The 26,842-nt window shown below is 51.1% G+C and overlaps 6 protein-coding genes across 6 annotated transcripts; 4 read left to right on the top strand and 2 right to left on the bottom strand.

The window, feature by feature from the left end:
* Positions 1-2,231: 2,231 nt before the first annotated feature.
* Positions 2,232-2,585, top strand: N7510_011559 (uncharacterized protein; the record flags this gene model as incomplete). Its single annotated transcript, XM_056983484.1, has 1 exon — positions 2,232-2,585. The coding sequence occupies one exon, from the start codon at positions 2,232-2,234 to the stop codon at positions 2,583-2,585; it is 354 nt and encodes a 117-aa protein (XP_056828978.1).
* A 1,358-nt stretch (positions 2,586-3,943) lies between these two features.
* On the bottom strand, positions 3,944-6,235 carry N7510_011558 (uncharacterized protein; the record flags this gene model as incomplete). The annotated part of the gene is made up of 1 exon (XM_056983483.1): positions 3,944-6,235. The coding sequence occupies one exon, from the start codon at positions 6,233-6,235 to the stop codon at positions 3,944-3,946; it is 2,292 nt and encodes a 763-aa protein (XP_056828977.1).
* Positions 6,236-6,748: 513 nt separating this feature from the next.
* Positions 6,749-8,670, top strand: N7510_011557 (uncharacterized protein; the record flags this gene model as incomplete). Its single annotated transcript, XM_056983482.1, has 3 exons — positions 6,749-6,881; positions 6,932-8,491; positions 8,549-8,670. 3 exons carry the CDS (start codon positions 6,749-6,751, stop codon positions 8,668-8,670), a joined length of 1,815 nt encoding a protein of 604 aa, XP_056828976.1.
* A 1,934-nt stretch (positions 8,671-10,604) lies between these two features.
* Positions 10,605-12,631, top strand: N7510_011556 (pyruvate kinase CDC19; the record flags this gene model as incomplete). Its single annotated transcript, XM_056983481.1, has 9 exons — positions 10,605-10,728; positions 10,783-10,827; positions 10,882-10,928; positions 10,980-11,182; positions 11,241-11,638; positions 11,692-11,759; positions 11,813-12,180; positions 12,242-12,427; positions 12,481-12,631. 9 exons carry the CDS (start codon positions 10,605-10,607, stop codon positions 12,629-12,631), a joined length of 1,590 nt encoding a protein of 529 aa, XP_056828975.1.
* Positions 12,632-13,833: 1,202 nt separating this feature from the next.
* Positions 13,834-21,370, bottom strand: N7510_011555 (1-phosphatidylinositol-3-phosphate 5-kinase FAB1; the record flags this gene model as incomplete). Its single annotated transcript, XM_056983480.1, has 2 exons — positions 13,834-13,972; positions 14,037-21,370. The coding sequence occupies 2 exons, from the start codon at positions 21,368-21,370 to the stop codon at positions 13,834-13,836; spliced, it is 7,473 nt and encodes a 2,490-aa protein (XP_056828974.1).
* A 398-nt stretch (positions 21,371-21,768) lies between these two features.
* On the top strand, positions 21,769-25,850 carry N7510_011554 (uncharacterized protein; the record flags this gene model as incomplete). The annotated part of the gene is made up of 2 exons (XM_056983479.1): positions 21,769-21,930; positions 21,987-25,850. 2 exons carry the CDS (start codon positions 21,769-21,771, stop codon positions 25,848-25,850), a joined length of 4,026 nt encoding a protein of 1,341 aa, XP_056828973.1.
* Between the last annotated feature and the right edge of the window lie 992 nt (positions 25,851-26,842).

Genomic DNA, 26,842 nt, shown 5'->3' with positions numbered 1-26,842 from the left:
TCTGGCGCTGGAATAAGAAGGCATGGATGCGAAGTGGGATTATGGGAGAATGGTTCCGCTTATTCTATAAGCATATCGGCAAGGAAAGACGAGTCCTACTTTTGCTTGATAATTTCTCTGCTCATCTATGCGCGCTTGAAGATGCGCCACCACCCTTTAACATTAAGGTGCTATTTTTCCCGTCAAATGCGACGTCGATTTACTAGCCACTAGACCAAGGAATCATCCAGAACCTAAAGCACCATTATCGGAGGAAATGGATGCGCTGGATGGTTAATATCCTTGATCGGAACATTGATCCTCGAGAGAAGATGAGCCTTAATTATACCCTATACTGGATTACCCAGGTATGGCGTAATAATGTGCGTGATCAGACTATACAGAACTGTTTTAAGAAGAGTACTGTCATAAGTCGTTCCGATCAGATAGAAGGGTTACCAGAAGCGCTAGAGCTAGGTGATCTATATCAAAGCTTGACTGATAGGCTTCCTAAAGATGCTCAGGAAGCCATGCCTTTGGATGATTTCCTAAATCCATCAGACGAGAACAACGCCGACGAGCCTGATTTATCTGATATAATCTTTGATTTATCGGGTGGTAGTGGTGACGGCGATGGCACTGATGACTAGGATGACGAATATATATCTGGACCACCACTAGACCTACCATCTGGTGCTACAGTTATCAATAGCATGCAGGAGGCGCTTCTATGGGCTCAGCACCAACAGGGCGCCACTGAGGAGAACATTCGCCAGATAGAGAGTCTAATAAGTCTGTTTACTAGGTTTCAGATGGATGCGAGGAAGCAGACGACGCTAGAGGGGTTCAACTTCCTAATGCGGAAGTAGAGTTAGTCATCAGATCACATCTGGCACAATTCACTTATGGCACATAGATTTCGTTGGATGGCGGGCTGTGCCATAAGCGAGAGTTGACTGTAGTTAATTAAGGGTGTCCCTAGGAAAGTTAGGAGCGTCTTTCAATATTAGGATTAGCGCTTTTCTGATTCATGCTTGGGAATTAAGTAAAAAGAGCGTAGAGGTACATACAGTTACTTGATTTCGAAAACTACTATAATATACTATACAGAAATAAAACCCGTGCCAGTGTGGGCTGTTCTCTATTAAAATATATCATATCTAGATTGAATCATCAAAATTTTTCATGGTATGTGATTTCACCGCGCTGCTTCACCGAAAGTCCAATGTCGTATACAAACCGCTGGGCGGCACCTACTTTCACCCCACGCTTCACGAAGAAATCTGGGTCCTGATTCTCATAAATCTGCGTCAGGTCGAAGCAATTTTCAAGTGTGTTCATCTCGTATTTCCTCATTGGTCACTGTCAAGCAATACGATACATTTCAGCAGGGATTTCTGAAGGAGAAACTAAAATCAGACTAGTGCGTTTCAGGGTAGGGTTGGGAAAACAAATTCGTGAGAGTATGGTGGTATATCTGATTTCGAATATCGCTGTAGGAATGCGTCAGTGTGGAGTGGTTGATTTGATATTATTGGCGATAAAAGATCTTACCTATGTAGAGGTTTCGCCCTTAGCTCTCCCTATTCGGATATCTCTACATTCACTCTCATACGACTACCACCTCAAGCCCTACTCAGATGATGATCAGACTAGTATAGGTATGCCCCTAGGCTAATTTAAACACGTCCTACCTACCATCTGGAAATAAATATTTCTACCAAGCGCTTGGGGTCAAGCAGTGAGACTTAATAATTTTACATAGTAGCTCAGCTGAGAGAGTCAGTACGACGATGGCGCGACTAGGGTGCCCCTCATCAGGATTCTTCTACTGTAACTAACTAGTTATAGACCAGAATGCCTAGTTCTACATACCATATGATCTTCAAAACAGGTTCAACAAGCACATACGACCACAGGGTGTGGAGAACAGGGCTTCCCGTCCGCTCAGCCGTACTTAAGCCACACGCCGGCCAGTTAGTAGTTGGGTGGGTGACCACCAGCGAATCCTGGCTGTTGTATGTCCGTTTTCTTTTTGTTTTCCGTCGGGTTTAGCGCCCTTGGCGTTCGGCCCTTCAGTGTGTGCAAAATCCGCGATTATATTAGGGCATTGGAGTCCCCCAAAATGAACGCCCCCTTCGCCTTCCTGTCGCTTTGTTTTAGGTGTATTGGAAAGATTTGGTCACTTAATCCACAGGCTGTGCTTTAATTTTTCAGAAGAAAATTTCTGCTTCTTGTCCTAAAAATCTTCGATGAAGCCTCCGCCGCCGCCGCCGCCGTCGCCGGCTTCAAGTGATACGAATACACCAACGAACAGCCAGCCAGGGACAGTCCGAACAGCGAATTGCAGAGCTCTGAAGCTTCTGTTACACCTTATGATAAGCGAGGAAGCCGAAAGTCTAATCGCCGTCTCTGGGAAGCAGGTCGAGCACGCTATTGAGATGACAGAGGTCGTTACTGAACTTTCTATGGAGAAATTGGGTTACATATTTGAAGGACGGGCCTCTCCATTTGCTTACCACAATAGCTGCATCAATGGTATTGAGTTATCCTCGCTATACGCAAAAAATTCCGGTGGTCAATCACCAACAAGGAACAAGTGGTAATAGATAAGGCTGAAAGAGAAGGAAAATGTCATCAAACACGCGGCCATGTGCGAAGAGACGATCTCTCCTAGAAATTCTTCTGGGCCAATAATCAATTATTCGTTATCGAAAGAATTTCAATGAAGACAGTGAAGCAAGGACATAACAAAACGGGAAAAACGGGAGGAAAGAGGCCATTTCCAAGCAGTTTAAAACTCGGTTCTCTGAGTAGCGGCTTCTAGACTAGATAGCCACGGAACACGATATTTCGTGTACAGTTCCAATCCTGGTTTGACCTGCTTAAGTATGCTGGGGTCGTCAATAGTTCCCATTTGGACAAGAGCCATTCCAGCGAAAGACTCGCGGTCGGCTGTTTTGTAAATAGCACATCCACAATTGCCACAGAAGTTGACTGTTAGTTTCATGCCACTTTCATGAATTTGAGTGCAGTGTTTGGGAGAACCGACGGTGACATGAAATCTATTTTCGGGAATCATCAGATTGATCGTGTGAGTGCCACCACTGATCTTTTTACAGGACAAGCAGTGGCACATAGCCTATATATGAAACTTAGGACATAATACTTGTGCAGGTGAATAGATGATCAATCTTCTTACCACCCCCTGAGGCTCTCCCGTAAACTCATATTCGAGTTTGTGGCAAAAACAGGATCCTGAAGGCATTATGGCGTTGTTAAGATAGATTTGAAGTAAGCCGACTGATCAGTTCATGGCTGTGTGAGGACTATGATAATATAAGTCGAGAGACGGCCTAGACATTTTATACTCCACCTGAGCTAGGTCATCGGATTATTTGAGTTTTGTGGCACATTATATGACAACCACATTATCAGTTAGAGTCAAGTCAGTATGGCATTCCTTGGTTGGCTGGCTAGTTTAGAATACCGACCTGGGTAACAAAATTGTTTAACTTCGTAATTCCCAATCACGATCCTCAGTGCCAAACCCTATCTGCGGCTGCTCCGTTCTTCGCCACCCCAAGACTTTTGATATTTCCACTTCACCCTGATGTTTTCCCATCTCTAATATGACAATCCACGTGTCAATTTCATATGCTGTACAGTTCACATCGACGAAACCTACGTTAAGGACGTGCGACAAATATTAACAATTCCCTGCTTTTCTAGTAGGCTACTCACTATAGACAAGCCGATCAATGCTTATGCTTTTGATCTAAATAAGTCACCGCACGTAAGTTACGTTAGTGTTTACAGTTCCGCATATTTGAATGATTAACCGTTGTTGCTACGGTGATATTGTCTCCAGATCTATAGATGCAAAACATGGATTTGGTATGCTGGCCAATATATACCGATATACAAAGGAAATTCAAAAACGAACGAAAAAAGCCAGTCACACCTAGACCAAATCAGAAGTAGGTAGATCGATATCATCAAAATCCAGACCTCGTCGCAGGTTAGAGATGTCCTCATCCTCCAAGAGGTCCTCTTCTGTGAGAATACCAATACCACTATCAACTCGCCTCCGATTCTTGCCTCTGCCCGCTTCGACATCAACAAACCGGGTCATGCTCACGGGTGTGATGGGCTCACTACCGTTCACCGTGGTTCCATCTGACATGAGATCATCTGATCTCAGCTCCCAGTTTGCGGCGCGGACTTTGGAGTGCCGACGCTCGGAGTTGACGGTTTCTTTCATAAATGCGAATGAGCGCGCTTGATCTGTTGCCCATTTATGTAGCATGTCGTCCCGAGCCTTGATCTCAAGGCGTAGCTGTTCCTCCAGACCAGCGTTGACCTGGCGAAGGCGCTGAGCTTCGGACCGCGTATCCTCTAGAGATGTAGATAGATCTGAGATGCGGACATTGAGGGTGCCAATATCTTCCTCCTGGCGCTCAACCTGGTCGCTGGCTTTGGCTTCGAGGTCCTCAAGCGCTTTCTGGTGCTCTTTCTCAAGCGACTCCATCTGTGCAGTCAGGTCACAAGCACGGATTCGATTCTGCTCGACGGTCTCTTCCAGTTCTCGGATGCGGCTTTCAGATTTCGAAGCAGAGATCTCAACGGCAGAGCGTAGCTTCTGCTCATCAGCCACCCGGCTTTCAAGGTCGGATATTTGTTGAGCGTAGTCTTCCCTAGCGGTCATGTTCTCTTGCTCCAGACTGCTAACAAGCGCTTCCAGGCTCTTCACGTCATCACGGTACTTGTCGAGTGCTGCATTTAATCTGTCAATCCCAACGGCCTGCTCATAGCCTTGGCGCTCGAGGTCCTGCATCCGCATTCTGGTGTGCAGCATATCGCCGGCAGATGAGGCAATCGATTCCTCGAGGTTGTTTACTTTGATTGCGGCAGTTTCGTATCGTGTAAGGAGAGCGTTGAATTGTCCCCGTAGCGCTTTTTCGCGGCCCAGAGACCCGCTGTGGTGATCCCGTTCGATTCCTAGTTCCTTTGCAAGGGACTCCACGCGCCGCACGAGAGCGTCCAGAGTTCCCTTGCCATCTTCCAGGCCCACGCCGGCTGTCTCTCCGGGAATCGCACGTTCGAGTTCAAGACGCGCGAAACGGAAATGGTTTCGCATGTCGGAGATCCCGTCGTCATCATCGGTGCCGGTGAATCCCAGGTCGGAGATTTCTTGGCTGATTCCTTCTAGCGCCTGCGCAGCATCGGAGGCGCGTGAAAGGGCCTCCGTCAAGACGTTGAGGATTTGGTAAAAAAAGTCTGGTGGAGGAGAGGATTGCCGGAACATTTCATCGATGGTTGGATCGTCTAGCCCGGAAACACGCGAGCGGCATGCGTTGAAGAGTTCTTTCTTTTCGTTCCGAGCTGCCTCCAAGTCCAGAGTTAGGGCATGCAGGTCGGATGTTTCAGTATGGTACACGCTCTGTGACGCTTGGGTGGAGGCATCCACATTCGAGGGCTGGGTCTCAAATAGCATGAGACTATCCGTCGCGGGCGGAAGACCATTGCGAATGCCACGGAAGTCAGGTGAGTTGGACACGATGGCACTGTCATTGATAATAAAGCTATCTCCATCACCGTTGACAGAGGGATCAAGGCCGGTCTCGATTTCCGATTCTAGGAGCATCGTAGACTCTGACGAAGAAAAGTGGCCATCAGGACGACTCTGCTTCAGAGCATCCATTTCCAGCCTAAGAGCATCGCGCTCCTGTATCAAGGTCCGTAGGGTCTTCTCAAAACTAGCCGTCTCCCGCTTCTCACGCTCGATATGAGTAATCTCATCACTGAGCCCGATACGGCGAATGCGGCGTTGCGTCCGCATATCCAGGATCTGGCGAAGCGGCGTAAACTGCATGCGTCGTTCGGAGGACGATTCGTCAAACGGTGCGATGGGGTCATACGACCGCTGGAAGCGCGGTGTCGGAGCCGACGAAGTGCGTCGTCCGCGTCGACTAGGCGTGCAGTCTCCTCCTCTACGCGCCGAAACAACATCTGCAAATGAGGCACGGCGCATTGCCGGGGTCAAGCTGGTTGATCCGAACTCGGTATCGTGTAGTCGAGGGCCAGGGTCGGAAAAGCGGACCTTCTTTCTTCGCTTTTGAGGTGTGCTGACCGCAAGGGCTTGGTCAGAAGACAAGGCCACGCTGTGTCTTGTGCGATGGGAAACGGGGCGGTCGTCTGGTGGATTTGAGACGCAGCTGCTTTTGCGCTTCCTGCCCGTCTGGGTGGAATCCATAGTGGTAGAAGACAACGGCAGTATAGCAAATAATCTGAATACAGGGTGAGGGTATGTTGTGTAATGAGACTCGAGATAAACATAAACAAAGATGCGGCGCTTCTTATAGATGCTTGTGGATAAACTAGATCACGATTGGATGTAAACAAACTGGAGTGGAGCCGCTGCAGCCTGGATCAAGACGCGCCGGATGATATGCTTGCCTGTTTGGGCGAAGGGTAAACATGCTGCTGCTTGGGGTTAGTGTTCACGTGATATATTCGAATGGGATGTGAGGGAAACCAGAGGGGGGTAGTTAACTAGTTAACTAATTCATGGAAATACACATTATTTTTGCAGTTGCTCTGTTGATACTATATCAACAGTCGAGACGAAATGATATGTTCTTGAGTGAACGGCTCTACTGGACGAGTGAGCCTCTGACACCCACCATCTTTCTCAGGAACTATATTTCGTCTGAATTCTCTGATAATCCTGTTTTTTGGTCTTCCATTCCAAACATTCCCTATAACCATGGCTCCTGGTTCTCTCCATAATCCTGTTTTCATGTTTTCGTCTCTATACAGGATGCGGAGCTTATCTTATCAGCCTCCGAATCCAGGTCTCTCCAGATCGACCAACAATCCAACAACCCATGCCCATCCTGGTCTGTCCATTATTATTATTGTTAGACTCTATATTACTATCTTTTTCCAGCGGAGACTTACACCTCCTCTTCCGCCCTTCCTTCCCCCCACCGCGCAGTCCAACCATGTGTCTCTCCGTCCCCCAGTGATGTCATCGGCAACACCACCGCAGGGGTCGGCATCGCAAACCCTCGACACCCAAACACACGCTCTTCTTCCTCCTCTCTATTCCCCACTAACCCTCCCCTCCTTCCCCAGCTATACTCCAGGATGGCAGATGTGGCTTCTATCCCCGAGGTAGGCCCAACGTACCATCCACCTCCTCTATATCCGCTGGCTCTCCCATGGTCTGATGGCGCTGACCCGCAGCAGCATCGGAGCGACCGTCTCCACAGCCACCAGCACTTGGTAGACAACATCCTCTACGACCACCCATCTACCCAGCAGCCATCCTCACTGCTGGACAAATTGCCCGCAGAACTCCTCCATCAGATTCTCTCCCATCTCGCTGCCCCAGATCTCGCTTGCGTTTCCTCCACCTGCCGCGTTTTGGCCGAGCACGGGTCGAGCGACCTATTGTGGGCGGAGTTGGTCAACTCACATCTATCGCACCGGATCCATGATCCAGGACCTTTTCCTTCCTTTCGCCGCCTCTTCCTCGCCCACTATCCTTACTGGTTTCTTCCTCGGAACAAGATCTGGTTCGCGGACACCGAGCACACGGGCACTCTGATCCTGGCTCGCTATGACAATCGACGGGGCGTGATTGAAGCGTACCGTCTTGTTGCTGAGCGGCGAGAGCCACTGTTTCACATTTGGGAGTCCAACCCGGACGTCATCATCCAGTCATTCAACCCCAAAGTCAGCTTGTGGCTGGACGATCCGGTCTTGCTGTTGAGAGATACCGATCCAACGAGCTCCTTGGCGGAGTGGCAGTCTAACCCGACCAAACGCCTTACGCCTATTGCCTTGGAGTCGCAGCGGGTCTTTAGTTCATTTTCATTTTGCGACAATTACTCTCCATCTCAGCATACTCTGGGCGCAGACCAGCTCTGGCCCCCTCCGATCATCCCCTCCGACTACCGCACCCAGCGAGATGTCAAAAATCAAAAGATGAAGAATCCCCAACGCTTTTCCGATATTTCGGACAAGGCATTCCGCATGAAACGATGGGCGAACTTCTCCCGGATGCAAATGAACGTCGTCCTGTCACCGGGCCATGACGAAAAACTGTTGACGTACGGGACCCTCGACCCGAAGCTTTATACTCCGACCAAGCAAAAGCCTTATCAGGGGATCTGGGTGGGGGACTATTCGGCCCACGGGTGTGAATTTCTTCTGTTTCTCCAGCGAGACCCACCGGCATCCACTCTGTCCAGAGAAACGGCCGCCGCTGTTGGCGACGAGGAACACGAAACCAGCGAAACTGATGCCTCCGGTATTGTGCATCAGGGTGCGCTGGAAGCGATCAAGCTAACCGGCGACCCCAACGTTCCTCGCGGAGAGATAACTTTTGTGGCCGAAGACATCGGACCCAGAGGTCTTGTTCGCATAGCGGAAGACGAACCCTACAAAGCGGCGCGTATTGTACGCTGTCTGGGACATGTCGCCGGCATCGGATTCCGTGACGGTCAGTAATTCCTTTCCGTCATTCACGCCCTATACGCATACTAACCTAGGTGACTAGACACTTTCATCAAATCACAGCTCATCCTTATCTCCACCAACTACATCGCCCATTACTGGGAGGAGATGGGCCACATCTCCTATTTCCGGCGTATTGATATCGATGCCCTGATGCAGACATGACTGGCGTTCTATGCCCTTTTTTCTCATGATGTTATGGTTCCTTTTGTCTACATTCCATCCATGGTTTTCCCCATGCCCATGGCCTGCCCCTGCGTTTAGTCACGATGGATATCACTCAGGACTTGCTGCAATGACCGGGAGTAATCATCTGTACCTCTACCCAAAGCATGCATGCACCGATGAGATTAAGCGAATTTCTACTAAAAGGAGGTTGTCTGCGGAAAGGAAAGGAAGACAAAACCCGCCCACTATACATACCGCCGTATTGACCGAGGCCCACTGCAGCTAAACCAGAAGCACCTACCAATCTCTACTACTAATGATTCTTTTGCACAGCGATATGGCTAATCCAGAAGTTGAGCAGTATGGATTTGGTGGAATGTATGACTGGTGGAGCATATAGAACAGTACACCAACAAGTGCCCAGGTATCGCATAGAAAAGACAAAAAAGGGGGAATCCAAGGACGCCGGGGCCCGGGAGGAGGGCCAAGAAAAGTCAGAGCAGAGAGGAAGATATTGATGTATGTTGGTCGTTCACTCGTCAAACCAGCCGAGACGGAAGCCGTTGCAGAATGTCGCTCGGTCCCCACGCTGTACTGTACAGACACACCCGTCCAAGACACACATGGCACAGCACGCACCCCGGTTGACAGTCAAGCTCAAAAAGCAGAGAGACAAAGACAGAGAAAATATCACCGCTTCCGCTCAAACCACCCAGAAGAACCCATGACGGCAACAGACTGATCCATCACCCACTCACCCACACCGAGGTAGTTATCGATCCACCGCTTGACTTCTTTGTTGTCTGAGATTTTGTCTGAGTTGACACTGGGGCTATGAAAGACCCCACACGCACGCGACCCGGGTCATCACCAGGGGGGTGCGCGTGGGTTGGTCGAGTTAGCTTGTTGCTCTGCTCTGCTCTGTCTGTATACCCCCGGGGTACGGTACATAGCCGTAAGGAACGGAGTTAGGGAGGTGGGCGGGGGATATTTACGTGAGGCCGGTTGAGCGCTTGACGCCGGCGAGGAAGGCGGATACTATTGGGTTTGTTAGTTGGGTTTGTTGTCTCTGAGAGAGAGAGAAAGGTGGAGGAGAAGGCATACGGAGGACCGCATCGAATGCGTAGTGGGTGAGACGGCCGAACTGTCAATCGGATCGAGTTAGTCTTTTGTCGGGGTTCCCGTGGATAGGATCAGCGAGTGGTGTATTTGTGTCATACCATCTTGGAGAACAGGTAGAGGAAGAGCATGCAGTGGATGTGAACGTGAGGGTAACGGTGCAAGTGATGATGCGAGTGAGTGGTCCCGGGGGATCACATGACGGGGTCGCACATGACAACGTTCGATGTGGCTGGCGTAGTGTACCAGCCACACGGCGTTTCTGTTCAGTGGCTGGGGACACTCCCGTATCGATAAGAAACATCCCACCGGGCGCCCTTTTCTGGATTGGAATAGTAATTGGGTGTGGCTATTTGTCACAATAGATTTGGCTGATAGGAGGACTCGAATGTACTGCGAGTAAGCCAGCACGGGGCACTCTTTCTGGTCCTCTTCATCTCGATGGTTGTTCTAGCTTGGTTTGGCTTGGTGCCTATTTTTTTTTTTTCTCCTGTAGATATTTTCACACCCTCTAGGCAGCGGTATACTGAAATTGAGAACATCAGGGATTCACAGAATGAATTAGAAAGTTAGGAGTAGAATCATCAGATAATCACCATAAAAAAATCCACTGACTATGTCCTACATGGCTACGTGTTGTTCCTAGCTATGGTGTTGGCCCACGGGGGGGCCGGACTGGCTCTATCCGGCGGGCAACATTTTCCTCTCCCGCCCCTCACTAGCACTTTTCCTCTTTTCTCCATCTCCCTTCACTCCCAATTATACCACCACCCACACCTCCCTTTTGTCTCTGCAGATACACTTCACACAAAATGGCGGCCTCTACTTCCCTTGACCATCTCTCCAACCCTTCCAAGATGTTGTGGCACTCCAAGCTCAACACGGAGATGGTCCCCATGAAGAACTTCCGCCGCACCTCCATCATCGGCACCATTGGTAGGTTTCCCCCCTTCCCCAGGCCCCAAAATCGTGGACTGACATTCAATCCAGGACCCAAGACCAATGCCGTCGACAAGATTAACGCCCTCCGCACAGGTAGAACCTTCCATAGAGCCCCGCCCTTTTGACCTGTCACTCACCTTATCGTAGCTGGTCTCAATGTCGTTCGTATGAACTTCTCCCACGGCTCATATGAGGTCAGTGCCACTCTCCCCAGATCATGCAGCCACAATTGACATCGAACCCAGTACCACCAATCCGTCATCGACCACTCCCGCGAAGCTGCGCGCGTCCAGACCGGTCGCCCCCTCGCCATTGCCCTTGACACCAAGGGCCCCGAGATCCGCACGGGTAACACCGTCGGCGACAAGGACATCCCGATCAAGGCTGGCACGGAGCTCAACATCACGACCGATGAGCAATACGCCACGGCGAGCGACGACAAGAACATGTACGTCCTTTTCTCCCTTCTCGTCACCGTCAGAACTAACAGGTTGTCTCCGGCATAGGTACCTCGACTACGCGAACATCACCAAGGTGATTGCCCCCGGCAAGCTCATCTATGTGGACGACGGCATTCTGTCGTTCGAGGTGGTCAGGGTGGTGGACGATAAGACCCTGCGGGTCAAGTGTCTGAACAACGGCAACATTTCCTCGCGCAAGGGTGTCAACCTGCCCGGCACTGACGTAGACCTCCCCGCTCTGTCGGAGAAGGATATTGCCGATCTGAAGTTCGGTGTCAAGAACAAGGTCGATATGATCTTTGCATCGTTCATCCGTCGCGGAAGCGATATCCACCACATCCGTGATGTGCTCGGCGAGGAGGGCAAGGAGATTCAGATCATTGCAAAGATTGAGAACCAACAGGGAGTAAACAACTTCGATGAGATCCTGGAGGCCACTGATGGTAAGTTGGTCGGTTTGCTCCTAATGATGATCATCGCTCATTTTTTTGCCCAGGTGTTATGGTCGCCCGTGGTGACCTCGGTATTGAGATCCCCGCGCCCAAGGTCTTCCTTGCGCAGAAGGTATGTCTTTCTTTTCTTGCAGGTGATAGATCCCAGACTGACCCAATGGCCAGATGATGATCTCCAAATGTAATATGGCTGGCAAGCCCGTCATCTGCGCCACGCAGATGCTCGAGTCGATGACATACAACCCGCGCCCGACTCGCGCCGAGGTGTCGGATGTTGCCAACGCCGTCCTCGATGGTGCCGACTGTGTCATGCTGTCCGGCGAGACCGCCAAGGGCAACTACCCATGCGAGGCCGTGACCATGATGCACGAGACCTGTCTGCTGGCTGAGGTTGCCATCCCGCACTTCCAGGTGTTCGACGAGCTGCGCACCCTGGCTCCCCGCCCCACCGAGACTTCCGAGTCGATCGCCATGGCTGCCGTCAGCGCCAGTCTGGAGCTGAACGCTGGCGCCATTGTCGTCCTGACCACCAGGTATGTTTCTTGAGTGATGTCGCCTTTTTTCTCTTTTGCCGGAGACTGATAGTAAAAACAGTGGTAAAACCGCCCGCCTGCTGTCGAAGTACCGCCCCGTCTGCCCCATTCTGATGGTCACTCGCAACGCACGCGCCTCTCGGTATTCGCACCTGTACCGCGGCGTCTGGCCCTTCCTCTTCCCGGAGAACAAGCCCGACTTCAACGTCAAGATCTGGCAGGAAGATGTCGACCGCCGTCTGAAGTGGTAAGTCTCTCTCGATCCGAGTTGTCATTTCGGTAAGCTGATAAATCAATCAGGGGTATCGGCCACGCTCTCAAGATGGGCCTGATCAACAAGGGCGATCCCATCGTCTGCGTTCAGGGCTGGCGCGGCGGCATGGGCCACACCAACACCGTGCGTGTCGTGCCCGCCGAGGAGAACCTGGGTCTGGATCCCGAGCTCAACTAGGAAGGCGATACCATTGAGTGGATAAGTTGGGTTGGACGTAGATGCATGGAAAACCGAAAAATTTGGGGCTTGATCTGACCTGACCCGATGCATTTTTGCTTTTTGCCTTTGTATATGACACGAATTTAATGCTTTAGTCTGTCTGGTTTTCTGTTGCTGTTGTTTTGCTGGTTAGTGGTTGGTTGGCTGGTTAGTTAGTTAGACGGTCTAGACAAGAAGTTTCTCATTGTGTTCCTGTTGGTCTCGGCTGTTGCAGTGGCAGAAGTGTAAGTGTAGGTGTCTGTTAGTATAGGATAGGATAGGATAAGTAGGAGAGAAGTCAAAAAGAGAAGAGAAAGAAAGCAAAAGAAGAAAAGTGCCGGGGCCAAAAGAAAAGCAGCACCCGAAATCAACCCGAGGCATGTGCTCGCTCTTCCGAAATTCTGCCTGCACTTTTCGTATCCGCATTGAGGGAAGTTGTCAACACCTGCGCCTGCATCAAGGCACAGAACGAAGCAGAGCAGACAAGAATAAAGAATTGAGTAAAGAAGGAAAAAAATAGAGAGAGAAAGAAAGAAAGAAAGAAAGGGGGAGAATGATTTCGTCACTCCATCCTGGCTGGGGACACGGGCTAAACACAATTCCCGAGGCCTTTTCGCAATCGGCCCCCGGTTTCTGCCGAGTGAGATCCATTTCTTCAGTATCTACACCCCACTACCGTACCAGGAGAGTGGAGATGCGACTGTCTGTGAGTCTTGTCTAGCTAGTGTTTCTTTCTGAGGAAAGGATTTTTACAAATACTCCGTGGAAAAAGCATCCCCGGTAGTCGGTTGCTCTAGAGTTCTCTGAGAGCGAATTCTGTAGTTGAAATAACAGAAAGCAGAGAGAAAACCGGTGGACGGTATGTAGTAAGCTTGCATAAATGTGTTCAGAATATATGAACAAGTAGAAATAAATAGTCATAAAAAGGAAAGGAAAGGAGGGGAAGGCATCATATCATGTTGAATAGAATAGACTATCAGAATAGACTATCAGAATAGACTATCAAGCAGGCAGAGTCACTGCTGTGTATACCCTCCCAATTCCTGCCCCAAGCCCGATAACAACAACAGAAAGGCTTTGGACAGGGCATCATCATTCAATGTTATCATCATCGTCGGGATCATCACGTCGTTAAGTCATTATTAGGTATGCATGTGCTCGGCAGAGATTATAAGAACATATCATCCCTGCGAAACGCCTTCCACATTGCCATGTTGATCGACTGCATCCATATCAGCCAGATGGGATACATGTCCACCGGACTGGTTCTCGCCCTGCGGGTAGCGATACATTGCGCTGGGTTGGAATTGGTGCCAGCAGCTAGTAATAGCAAGCACACAGTTAGCACTGAAAAGCAAATTAAAATGAACCCCAACAAACATACCTCGGGGCTTGGAGGACATATCTCGCCATCGCCTCCCTAAACCGACTCTTGTATTCCTTGGGACTAGTCACCGTCGGCCGGTTGCGACCACCGCCCGCAAATCCACGATCTTTAATCCAAGACTCGAGCTTCTTGTCCCACGTGTAGGTACGAATGCAATCGATAATACCAACAACCAGCTCGCTGCGCGACTCATCGATAGCGATCATGAGTGAGTAATCCATGACATTTTGACGGCCCAGGAACAGCGTATCGTTCCAGACGCTCTGACTGAGCAGTTTCTTGGAGTGTTCGCGGACGAAGAGCGGAGTCTCGTAGATGAAATCGACCATGTTCTCGTCGAGGAGCACTTCGTCGCGCTCGCCGGTGCTTTGGACTTTGCGATTGCGCATTGAGCCCTTCAGGTCGAAGAGGCGGGTCGGCACACGGTCGTAGAAAAGATTCTCCATTAGCAGCAGGAACCAGTTGAATTCTGTGCCTGTGACGGGGTTCTTGATGATGACTTGGTAGAAGCCGAACATCTTTGCGATGGCGGAGGGCAGTTCGTGAAAGAGCGCCTCCGACATGATTTGGAAGTAGGCAGGTGCGAATTTGAGGAAGGCCTGCGTCTCAATTGGGGATAGAGATTTGAGGATGAATCGGTCATCGAGCGTCTTCAGGAACAAGGACTTCGTTTTGCCGCCCTTGGAGTCCCATTTTGCGCAGCGAGAGAGCGACTCGACGATGCGGTCTGCCACGCCACATTTCTTGCGGAGAGCGTCGAACTGCTCTGCGTAGAAGACCTTGCAAAGCATCTTCGCCTGACCTTCCTGGAACTGGTATTTGAGGTGGGTGCCCGTGGCGCGCAGGAGAGCGTGCTCCACGCGGGTCTCGTTCGCGGACACGGTATCATCCTCCGACTCCGGCTGAGAGTCCTCCAGCTCATCATACCGCTTTTGGATGCTTGCGAGCTTTGCCTTGTAATCCGAGGAATCCAAGGCAAAAGCGACTAGAGAGCTCGGCTCATCTTCCCGCACTATTATATCGCAATCGGCGAAGACGTGATCCATCACGCTGAGCGGATACGCGAGAGGCGCCCAGCCACTGGCGGACCGCTCAGACCAAAAGTTGGTCAGCATCTTCACTAGTGTTGTGCGGTCGTCCTTGGGCAGGTCTTTGAAATCGTCTTCGGGCAGCAACTTGGCTTCTTCCTGGGAATCCACTTGGTGGAGCTCATCGACGGTCGTTCGATCTTCGTCACTGGGAACTTCATCCGGTTCACCTTCAGACAGCAGCTGGACGGCGTCCGTCAATTCGGGTACTGTTTCTTGTACCGTGGGCTTCTGCTTCAACTTGTCATCCGGCGATTGTCTCGCAGACTCATCGCTCTTTCGGCTCCCATCGTCCAAAGAGATCCCTGGAGCAGGAGGCAAGACTTCATCGCCATCCACCGGGGGCTCACGCTCTTCAACAGCCTCTCTCACATTGCGGTACACCTCCACGATAGGCTTCGAAGAGGCCAAGGGAAAGGCGCGCGAATGTGTGCCTCGGGCAGCGCGCTGTCGTCGTTCTTTTTGTCTCTCTTTTTCGAATTCGCGACTTAGCTGCTCGAAATGTCTGGCCAGATTCGACACGCGCGAGCTGCCCTTGCGATTCGGGTTAGAGCGTGGTATGAGAGAGTGCCCTGAAGTGAACCGGCCGGGTTTCAGTGCACTCAGGCCAAGGGTGAACTTTTTGTCTGGAGATTTGCTGGGTGACTCGGGCAATACGGCAGTGTCCAGATCAAAGTTGGGAGGACTCAATTTGGTGACGGACTTGTCTCGTGTAAGGTGCGAAGGCTGGGACTGGGCGCGTAACAAAGGTGGAGATCGCGCTTTCCCTGCTCGTCGGAAGGCGCCCTCGGCGAGTCTTGGAATGGCCGAGGGTCGAGGGGACGGAGTAGTCGGTAGATTCGCAGTAGCACCCTCTGCATCGCTTTCCTGGGCTTTGCTTTCTTCGATGAGCCCTGCACTTCGCGAGGATGGCGAGAGTTTGGTAATATTGTCGGGACCAGAAGGTATTTCCAGTCCATCTGATTTGGTCAGAGGTTGGTCCAAGGGCGAGCGGGGAGATTGACTCGAGGGAACGGCCAAATCCAAATGACGGACTTCTTCTTGCGCAACAGCTTCTTCCTGAGGAGACGCCCTCTTGCCATCTACAACATCAGTAGACAAAGCCGCAGCCTCAGTCGGAGGCGGAGATGGAAGCGGAGGCAAGTCAGCATAAGGTTTTTCGCGGTGTTTCCGGCCAGCATGCTCCTCGACAACTGAAACCAAAACATTCTGCGCCTTCTCCGGCGAGAGTGTCATGCGCCGCATCATCCGCGGCCTGTCCAGGGTTTGCGTGCTCTCATCCTCTAAATCAGTTGGGGTTTGCAGAGCTTCTTCGGCCGTTACGGATGTAGCGTCTTTGTCAAGGAAGATCTTCTTGAGCTGCAGCGTTGCCAGTCGCTTGATATCCTTTTCAGATGGGAAGAAGTTTTGTTCGAATTCGGCAAATATGATATCCCACTCGACAACTTTCTCTTGAACGGCACGGAGCACCTCGTTCAGAGGAATCACCTCCCAATAGCGGGAGCTGGTGTACCTGTCCTGCAGCTGGCGGATCAAAGCAGCATGGTCCTCGTGTCCTTTTTTGATCAAAGACTCAATCTCCTTCTTGCAGTCATCCGCCAGCTCGGGCACAACGCTCTCAACGTTGATTCCCTTCAGTCGCGCAAGCACCGATGCCATGAACTTGTTGAGACGCTTCTCTGTTTTGGTGTAGATTTCGTTTCTCAGCTTCAGATCATTGTCCACCTTCCATGTAACCCGAGGCCGCGGAACAATGATCTCGAGGAGATGAATTGAGTCGTACTGGATCCGTAGCGCAACATCTTTGAAGCCGAAATACCGGAGATGATCTCGCTGGAGATCGTGGGGACAAACACCAGCGCGCGCATGCAAGTTTCTGCCCCAGAAAGAGACCTCTAGGTACTTTCCAAATGAATATTTCCAGGTATTCTCCGACATAGGAACAGCCTGTGTCTCATTTCCGCAGATCTTGCAGCAGCTCCACATCAAGACAATATCCTGCAGGCCTCGAAGCTTGGAAGGATAGGGCTGAACGAGGACGCTAATCTGTGCATCTCCGTGGACGTACTGGCGATGGTGCTCAGACATGCGCTTCTCGCAGCCGTTTGCAGTGCATAGCGCGTTCGCTGAGTGGCAGAGGTCCTCGACGTACTGCCCAATTGTGCAATCAGGCTCGAAGATCGTGTCATCGCCGTGCTCATTGTAAAACTCTAGAGCAAAGATATCCGGCCCGGAGCAAGGGATTGAAGTGGTTGTGCACACGAGACTGTACAGGACAACAACATTCTGATGAGCATACGGATCAAACATATTCGCATTGCCCGACACGTAGGCTTCCCACTGGCGTTTCTGAGTCTGATAGTGATAGAGCGCCCGGTCATATTCAGCGTCATGGGCCGCGTGCAGCACTTCTTTGACCTTAGGCGGGGCATCATGGGGAGACTCGTGAACCATCTCAGGGGTGATGAGCACAAACTTCTGAGATTTGGTCTTCTCGTCTGCAGGAGGCTCGGAGCTTTGATCTTGGTCACGAAGACGTTTTAGATAGGCCAGCCGGCGCTCCATCTCTCTGGTGCGCATGAGCAAGTATGGGGGTTCGAATTTGACAAAAGGGGACGTGGAAAGGACCTTGGTCTCGATGTCTTGAACCATGTCATTGTAATACGTCGGCATGGGCACATCGTCCGGAACATCGATGGTTTCAGCGGCCACGGGTGGGTTTCCATCAGGAACATCGTTGGATTTCTCGTTGCGCTCTTGCTGAGGAGTGATGACCTCCTTCTCACCCTCATTGGCGATTGGGAGGCGGGGATTCTTCTTGTCCTCTTCGTTGTAGTCGATTTTTTTCATCTCGTCCGTGGGCGATGTTGGTATCTTCGCAAACTCATCTCGCATTAGACACGTCTCCAGGCGAAGGTTGTATACCACATAGATCATGAATTCCGTGATCCGTTTCACTTTCCCGAGGACCTCTTCGTCTCCACCTCGAAGAATGATGGTGCAACCAAGCTCCTTTGGACAACCGGAGATGTACATGTACGTCTTCTTTCGGCCATTGTGGACGTAAGTTTTCACGTCAAAACTGCTGCACTCGCTCTGCATGGGTGTGGTCAAGAGCTTGTCCATGGATGTGACAATCCTGGTCTGAGTACACCGAGACACCGCCTCCAAAACTGATGGCTTTACATTGTACGCAGTTGCAATGCCAACTTGCTCAAGGAGACCCAGAGCTAGTCCGGACACGTTCTTCTCAACCAGAAGCAGATTGGGTCTTAAAGCCGCGATTCGACTGACAAGATTCTCTAGAAACTCGCGCTCTTGTCGGATGACAGGCTCAAGGCTCATGAAGTGCTGCTGCTGGCGAGCATATTCCAGTGGGAAAGTGATGATCAAGATGTTCGGATGCGGAATACTCCGAGGCATACTTTTCAACGCAAGATTTTTGGTGAACACCAGTCCTGAGACGTAGGATGTGTCACTTGGCCGGCCACTGGGGATTTTCTTCAGCTTGATGTAGTGGCGAATATCCATATCGTCCCCTCGCTGAACATCTGGATCCACTTCATCGGCCGCCTTCAACAAAATTGGCAGAAGAGCACTCTCCCAGCCTTCACCATGTGGCACAGACGAATCTGCAAGTAATTGCCGTAAAAGCTTGCGCACATGCTCCAAACTGGTTTTGTTCAATTCAAGAGGAGGAGCTCCTGCCCCTCTCATTGACGAGCTCCGGGTCATCTTGAATCCGCTTGGGCTTCTAGCAGCAGCAGAGAACGGAGAAATTTGCAGAGAGATTTCATGGGGCAGTATGGTGTCTTTCGACGCCCGTGGTGAGTGGCGATGACTGCTAGCAACACTGAGGTTTCGACGTCGATGAGTGCGAGGCAGATTCACAGCTTTTGAACTACTAATGCTGGCGTCATCTGCATCACGCATAGAATGGCTTATGCTGGGAGTACTTCGATCTCCAAATGCGGATCGACCTTTCTTCATGGCTGAGCCAAGAATGCCACCAAGGGTTGCTCTCTCATGGTCGCCACTACCTTTAGGGAAAGAACCTTCAGAAACCGCAGAAAGAAGGCTAGGTTGCTCATCACCGCTGGATGCGTCGTCTGAAAGGTACTGGGCAAGATCAGGGTCAATGATGTTGTCTTTGTGGAATGCAGGAAGTCGAGATTCAGATGCAAAGTCATCGCCATGGCGGCGCTGGAACGGAGCTCGATCTTCATGATATGATTTGAAACTTCGGATGTATTGTTGACGAGAGTGGTGACGCTTGTGACTTATGGAGTGGGGCCGTGTGTTCAAGGACGATCTCAATGATCGCGACGAGGTAGGTCTGGTTAAAGGGCGATCAGAATTGATTTCAAGGACTGCCGAACGGCGATTATGACCCTCGCCAGCACGGCGAGTGGCTGGAATGGCCATTGTTGGCGTTTTCAGAACATGGTCAATCGATTGAGAGAATACAGATGACGTATCATCATCGTCGGCGGAGGCGCGTCCATTGTTGCTAGGAATTCGAGGATTGGTGACAATGGGGCTCTGCTCGCTATCAGAAAACTCGGAAGAGTCATCCTCGTGCGCATTGATCATGGCCTCGCAGGGCTTGCAAACACGGATGGAGCTAGGTTGCCCGAACCGAGTTCCGGGTACCAAGTGAGTACATCTTGAATCGAAAATCTGGCCACATGTGCGACAATGGTGTTTTCTGCGGAATGTCGAAAAGGGCTCCCCGCAGTGAAAACAGTCTTTCGCATTCTCATCGCGCATCCAGAAATCTCTGCTGAGCAGTTTGCTTCGGAGCTGAGAAAGGACACCATCCCCACCGGCTACTGGATGGCGGGCGTTGCGTAGACCAGCACCAAGGTTTCGATCAACTGCCGTGTTCAATGGTGACAATGAAGATACGGTTGTAACAGTCTCGGCAGTAGACGCTCGCGACATCATATAGCCAGGTAATCGGCCCGTCTTGGCCGGCATGCTCGGCTGGTCCTTGGATTTACCAAAGGCAGGGGCCTTGGAAGACTCGGTTGCCTCCTTCTTATCGCGAGGCATGGCAACCACACTGTTGTTGGCAGAGTCATCTGCCTGGTATAAGTCCTCTTCATGCAGGGGAAGTTTGTGAAGGCTGGTCGACGCCGAGACCGGTGCACTTGACTCATCTATTCCGATAGACGCTCTCGAGTTTGACCTCTCTGTCGAGCGAGGCGGGGCAAGATCTTGTATTGGCTCGGGCTTTATTGTATTTCGCGATGACATCGGCGCTAGTGCGTTTTCAGGCATCCCCTGTTGCTCTGCAGGTCCTGGTTTCCTTGACTGGTTATCTGAGGCCTGGTTTGCTGGGACGGACGATGCACCAGCATCCACTCCGCCCTGATCTTCAGGATGACTATCATGCATCTTTGCAGATAAGCCAGGAGAATGTGACATGTTCGTGTTGAAGACAGAGGATGTCGGACTCATAGTATTCTCCACGGCGCCATCTCTGCTGCCAATACTTGCGACTTCGTCTGGAATCCCGGCCGATGCAATGTTGCCCGAGTTACTTGCTGAACGGTGGCTTTGACCGATAGCATTCACATGCAGTTGAGTAACGGCAGGATCTACTGTGCCAGAGTTACCAGTAGACTTTGTCAACGGCGCAATGTTCGCTTTGCCAGTGGGAGCAGGCGAAATCGAAGTCTTGGATGATACGCTGGCACTCTGTGAGGAAGCCTTGGATGTTTTGTTGAGAGACGAATGATGCGCGGTGTCTGGGTTATGCTGGAAGTTCGACGCCACTGGTGAGTGCAGTCTCGACCCTTGCGAAGAGTTGGGATACGATGGCGGATACTCCGTTGTGCTGCCCGCCAGGTCCGAAACAGACTTGGTCATAGACCGCTCCGAAACAGGGCTCTTGAGCGCGGGTGATTCCACGGCATTCTTCTCCGCCGACTTGCCGCCTCCACCTCCGACAGAAGCTCGAAAGCGACTATAGAGCCCACTGAGTCCACCTTGAAGCCCTTCCGACAAGTTCTTCTCTTCTGACACAGAGGCTGGTGGCGGTGGACTGGTGAACTCGTTGAACAAGGTCAGCGAGTCCGACTGATACGCCGTACTGTGGATCTGATCTAGGGCGGCGTTCATGTTCTCTTGTTCGGTCTGTGTGGTGGCCATCGATCCCCGCGACCCGCGCCGTTCCAGCGGAAGAAACATGGGTGACACGGACGGTCTGGGCGAGCCATAGGACTTCTGAGACTCCATGCGCACGGTGGCATAGCCAAGGGAGGTGAGGTCTCGGGTCAGGCACGGAGGTCTTAGGCTGGACCCGCGCGGTTAGAACATGGGCGAGTGTAGCCGAATCGGGCAGATTAGAAATAATGTGGGTTCGTTGGCATCAGCGGACCAGGCCGCAGATAGACAGCGTTGGGAAGCAGAAAGAAAGAAAGAAACAAAGCTGGGGGAGCGAATGACGTGGGGGATGTGGCGGTGAAGATGTGGCGCAGAAATCAACGCGTTTCTTTATCGCGGCGCGTCGGGTTCATGAAGAGCAAGTCGCACGGTTTTCTGACTTTGGGCTCGACCATGATCCTCCCCCCATTCTCCTCCATCCTGACGATTGTGACACTGCTCCTCGGTCACGGCAATCCTGGGTCGCTACAATGATTCCAGGGGTCCCCTGGATTGCGTCGGCCGTCGAGAGCTGTCTGTCCTTCTATCTGGGCTTGGCCGAGCAGACCCTGGTCCAGGTGTCGGACGATGGCTGTAGCCTTCAGTTCACCCCCCAGGGCCTCCCACACCCCACCCTCGCGGTTATTGATCAAGTAAGCATCTTTCCTGAGTGAAGCGAGCCATACTGAACAATGCTGTTCTTTGCCAGTGGGGACCCAGCCGGGCAACATTGATGGATGCACAGAATCAGATTGATGCCACCTTCTCGCAAGCTGCCGTCGACCTCGCCCTGCCCGACGTCCCCATCCGGCAGATGCAGGACGCTACAAAACACCTCATAGAATTGTCGGACTTCACTATTGTCTTTGTGTACTCGGCAGCTATCCCCGAGGTTTACTTGCGTGTCAATCGCTTCGATGTGCACTGGTCTGAAGGGGACATCAAGTTTGTGCCTACAAAAAAGCTGCGGAACACCAGCTCCGTCAAACCTCTACTGGCAACGGCCTACCGCAAATGCCGACAGGCACTGAAGGAAGCACGTTCAGACCAGAGTCCAACAACCAAATCTATCAGCTCCCAATATGACCAAACTCCCCGTCCCGGTCTTCACCGAGATAGTTCACCCATCGGCGGGTCGCAGCAGCTCCAGTCCCAAATGCCAGCTCTTCATAACTGGCATGCTTTGCAGAACACGACCAATACTGGGAGTCCTTCTTTGAATGGATCAACCGACCTTTTGCGTCATCTGGAATCAGACCCCAGCAAATCCTCTCGGAATACTCCTCAACCACGTAGCCCTGAGCGAACCTCCGCAGCACAAGACTCACATGATGCTAACTCTGTGGCGAACATCTGCTTGAACGGGGATTCGGGCATTCAACCCTCCCAGAATATTGAACTCAGCGCATCCCAAAGGCGGCAAAGCCGAACACCTGAGGTCCTACAATCCCGCGAGGGCTCCAGCAATCCCGATCCCCAAGACCTCGCCAAGCAAGTCGAAGATTCAATTCGATCTGAAACCCAGGCAGTTAATAATCAATCTACGCAACCGCAAAACCCTCAGGATATACAGACGGATGAAAACGAGCGTCTATCAAAGAAACGTCCCCGTGAAAGCACCGATGAATCTTTTCCTTCGCCCCAGACAGATGGTTTGGGATCGAACGGACCAAATGGCGCCTCACCTTGCAGGAAGAGGCAGTGTGTTGAATCGGAGAAAGATAGCACGACACCTACAACAGAAACCGAGAATGTCCAAGAAGGGAGAACGTCGGCGCCACCTCATAAAACTCAGCCTGTTACAATAACAGATGATCTTACTCCCCCCCCGAAACTGTCCTCGATCAACCCTTGGGAAGGATTCATAAGGATATCTGACCACGACATCACAATTCCCAAGGACCAAGCAGCTTTCTTCGACGAAAACGAAAAACTGTGCTTTATTCCGCCCAAGACGGGTGAGCCGACGCCCCAAGGACATGTGCCACCAGCTCTGTTACAAGAGTGGAACGACATCGCCAGACGAAGGCATGAGGCATTGGCACAGAAAGAACGGGAGAAAACTCCTCCATTGACCACTCAAGAGTCCGCTCTTTCTGGCTCTGAGTCAGAGGCTGAATCTGACACTAGTGAAGCTTTGTCATGGCCAGAAAGCCCGCCTCTGTCTCGTCATATCAACCTCATACCGCCAGAAAGCAGCCCTATTAAGCAACCAAGTCTTTCCAGACGTCCTGCTGTTAGTGGTGATGAGCATGATAGTTGTCTATCCCAGCCAGCAGGCGACAATAGCCTGGATATGGCGAATGCTTGTCAAGACGCATCTCAGCAGGAATTGACCAATACTGCAATGTCCAATGCACCAGAAGCATCCACATACCGGGATCTAGAAGAGACAACTGCCAATCCTCAAGAGCCGGAGACTCTGGAGCAATCGGCTGGGCCGGCACGTTTGAAATCGCCTGGCGCGTACATGGAGGACGAAATCCAGGGCCAGCTGGCGCATGAAAGTCAAAAGTCGCCCAAAGAGGAAATCCCGTCACCAGTTCCCGTTCAGACGCCTGAAAATAGCTCAGATGACGAATCTGTTATGGACACGTCTTTTCCACAAGCCCTTGATTCAAGCTTGCACACGCAGCCATTTGACAGCCAGAGGGAGGAGGACCTTCCTAGCTCGGGTCCTTCCCTTTCAGGCGTCACTGCCAGGGAGCACGTTCAGGTTGCACAGACCCCCGCTGCAGAAAACACCCGTTTGTGTCGCGACAAATTGCAGATTGAACATCCGCCTTCTGACTCGCAACAACCATCCCCCCAAAACAAAACTTCCTCTCAGTCACGAATCTTCAATACTTATCGTTCCCACGGTAGCCATGGCATGAGCGACACATCTTACGAAACATCAGATCCGTCCTTGCGACAATCGGGAGATGAGCCGCTCCAGGCGGATGCAATGGGAACCCAGACTCTGAAAAGCAGCGGAGACTCACTGTCCCAAAATACTTCTCTTCCTTCGTATCCATCGCAGACAGGAGTCGTCCTCGACCCATCTGATCCAGCGCATCGGCATCAAACCCCAAGACTGGCGGGACCAGAAGTTCAACCTGCGTTGATTTCATCCTCAATTCCTGGTGCATCACAAACGTCTCGATTCTCTCAGCAAACGCAACACTCTTTGCTAATGGTCTCATCCTTGGACACGCACATGATGTCCTCGCAGGTCTCGCCGCTGAAACAAGTCACATCCATCGCTCGAGTTCAAGAACAATCTCCGTCCACCGGTAGTCGCAGCTCAACCCGTGGAAATGCAGACTTCAGTCGAGTACCGTCTGGTACTCCAAACTTGGGTGTGGTTTCTCGACGTGAATACTTCGTCAGCAATCCCAACAGATATTTTGATGAGGCACGGAATGTTTACGAGAAGTTCCGAGATGATTACCCATGTTATTCGGGAGACTTCACTCATTTTTCAGACTTATGCGCGAAGCTGCAAGCCTTTCGAAGCAACGGTCTTCACCTGCAACGGTCGTATCTCTGGGACGACTTTATCATTGGGCATCTCGAGGCCTACCCGCACTACATCGAGGAGTGCTTGTCCCAGGGCTCAACAATATTCACTTACGAAGATTTTTTCAAAGATCGTTTCTCTACGCCTCGATACAAGAAACGGAGCTTACAACCCCGTGGCATTGAAGTATGTGCCGCACAATCCGGCAGCATCACCGAAGCCGCCGACAACCTGACCCAAACAGAGCCAGCGCGTCAAAGTGAAGCCATAGCGACCTCCTTTACCGGCAGTCTCGTGAACAAACTCTTAAATTTCCATGCCCATTCCCCATTCGAGGTTGCTCTTGACAATGACCTGCCGGATAATGCCTTTTCAGCCGCTTTTCCTGCCGCGCGTTCATCTCGTACCTCGTCCATTAAAAGTTCCTCAAGTTCGGTCATCATCAAACAAGAGGGCTCCTCATCCAGTGATGACGACCAAAGCCGGATGACATCATCACCTTGCTTCCTGGATTATGAAGACATAAAGCCAGATCCTGATCCTGCCTTTCTTGACGAGTTCCTTCAAAGCAACGCTCGTGACGGGGCTGGTCTGGGTGGTGATCTCCTTGTTGACCAGGGTGTCGACGTGCCCGAAGTCGAGCAACCTGATAATGACAATGATGTCGACATGCGCGCTGCAGAAAACACCGAATTTGCCGCCGATGCTGAAGAAGAAGATTATGATGACGATGATCAACGCCACGAAACAGCCAGCATCGAACTCGGTGATGACACCGATCTTACCGTGCACCTCTCGCGCGCCGAGTCCAGGCTCCTCTACGATACGGAGGTAGCCGATGCCGACGAAGAAGACGAAGGCGAGGACAGCGAGCCTGAGAATTGGTTTCATTCTCTGCGGCACTTACGGTCCCCCGGACCCAGGTGGTCTGACGATCCATTTACACCGTTCAAAGTGTGGGCTCGAGCCGATCAAAATGTACTCGTTGAACGACGCCGTCGCGGCGGTGCGAAGATTCTTGTTGATGGGAGTGGGGTCATTCAGCGACCTACTTTATCGTTGAATCGTTGAAGCGCTGGGCTTGTATATTACATGTTGGTCTTGCTGAAATGAAGCGTTTGATTTATGTCATGAATAATAACTCTGATGATAACGAACAAGAAGGGTCACGACGTGGCTTCCCCAGATGACTGAGGGACATGATAAATACACCAAGGAAACTCCAAACTCTCCACTAGTCTAAAAGAGAACCTATCAGGCCGGCCAGCAGCGCCCGGGTGGCCAGGAAAGTAGATGGCAGATGCATTGTGAAAAGATTGCGAGGGTGTATGGGTTTAGAGAAGAATTTCATCTAACAGAATTGTGGATATCAGATCAGGAGAAAGGCTTTTATTCATATACTACTGTTGCGGCTTTTGGTCCCCTGTCACCGCAGTTTATCTAATACCTAGCGGTTTTGCTGAACTAACTATCTTACGCTCTGTTCCAGAACCGCAGGAGCATACCTAATTTCTTGGCTTAACGAGGGAACCTCTTCAACCGTTAATTATGAAGATTCAATAGTGGATCTTGTCTAGGTTGGGCCTAGCTTAAATATTGGGGCTCATTACAAGGCTAGTGATTATAGAACTAGAATTATCGGGGTTATGATAGACGGGTCACTTGGGAAGTCTATGGCTTCAATGAATCTAAATTAGCTATCTGGTATGGAGAGACTCAATCCGTGTGAAATCGAAGATAAGTATAATTATACCCAAACGCGTCTATCAAATTAGAGTCATCGTCTGATACTCGTAGTCGAAAGCAGTAATGAAGATGCTTCTCAAAGTTGAAGTGCTACTTGCTCTATTCACACCATCGAATAATTCCGTAGATAATCAATCAGCGTCCTGCTGCCAGCTGTACCTTTATGTACCTACAATGGTTTCTTTTCAACTAATAGCAAAATCCGTAAATCCTCCGACTTCAGGCATTGTTTTAGATAGCCTGGAAATCATAGCGTAGAAAGAAAGTAGCGTGTATGCAATATTACCTATTTATATTTGGGGAAATATCCACCAAAG

This window comes from Penicillium lagena, assembly GCF_028827675.1.
Source record: "Penicillium lagena strain IBT 129212 chromosome Unknown utg000008l_segment0_segment0, whole genome shotgun sequence".
Taxonomy (NCBI): domain Eukaryota; kingdom Fungi; phylum Ascomycota; class Eurotiomycetes; order Eurotiales; family Aspergillaceae; genus Penicillium; species Penicillium lagena.
This window is presented reverse-complemented; position numbering and strand designations above follow the sequence as displayed.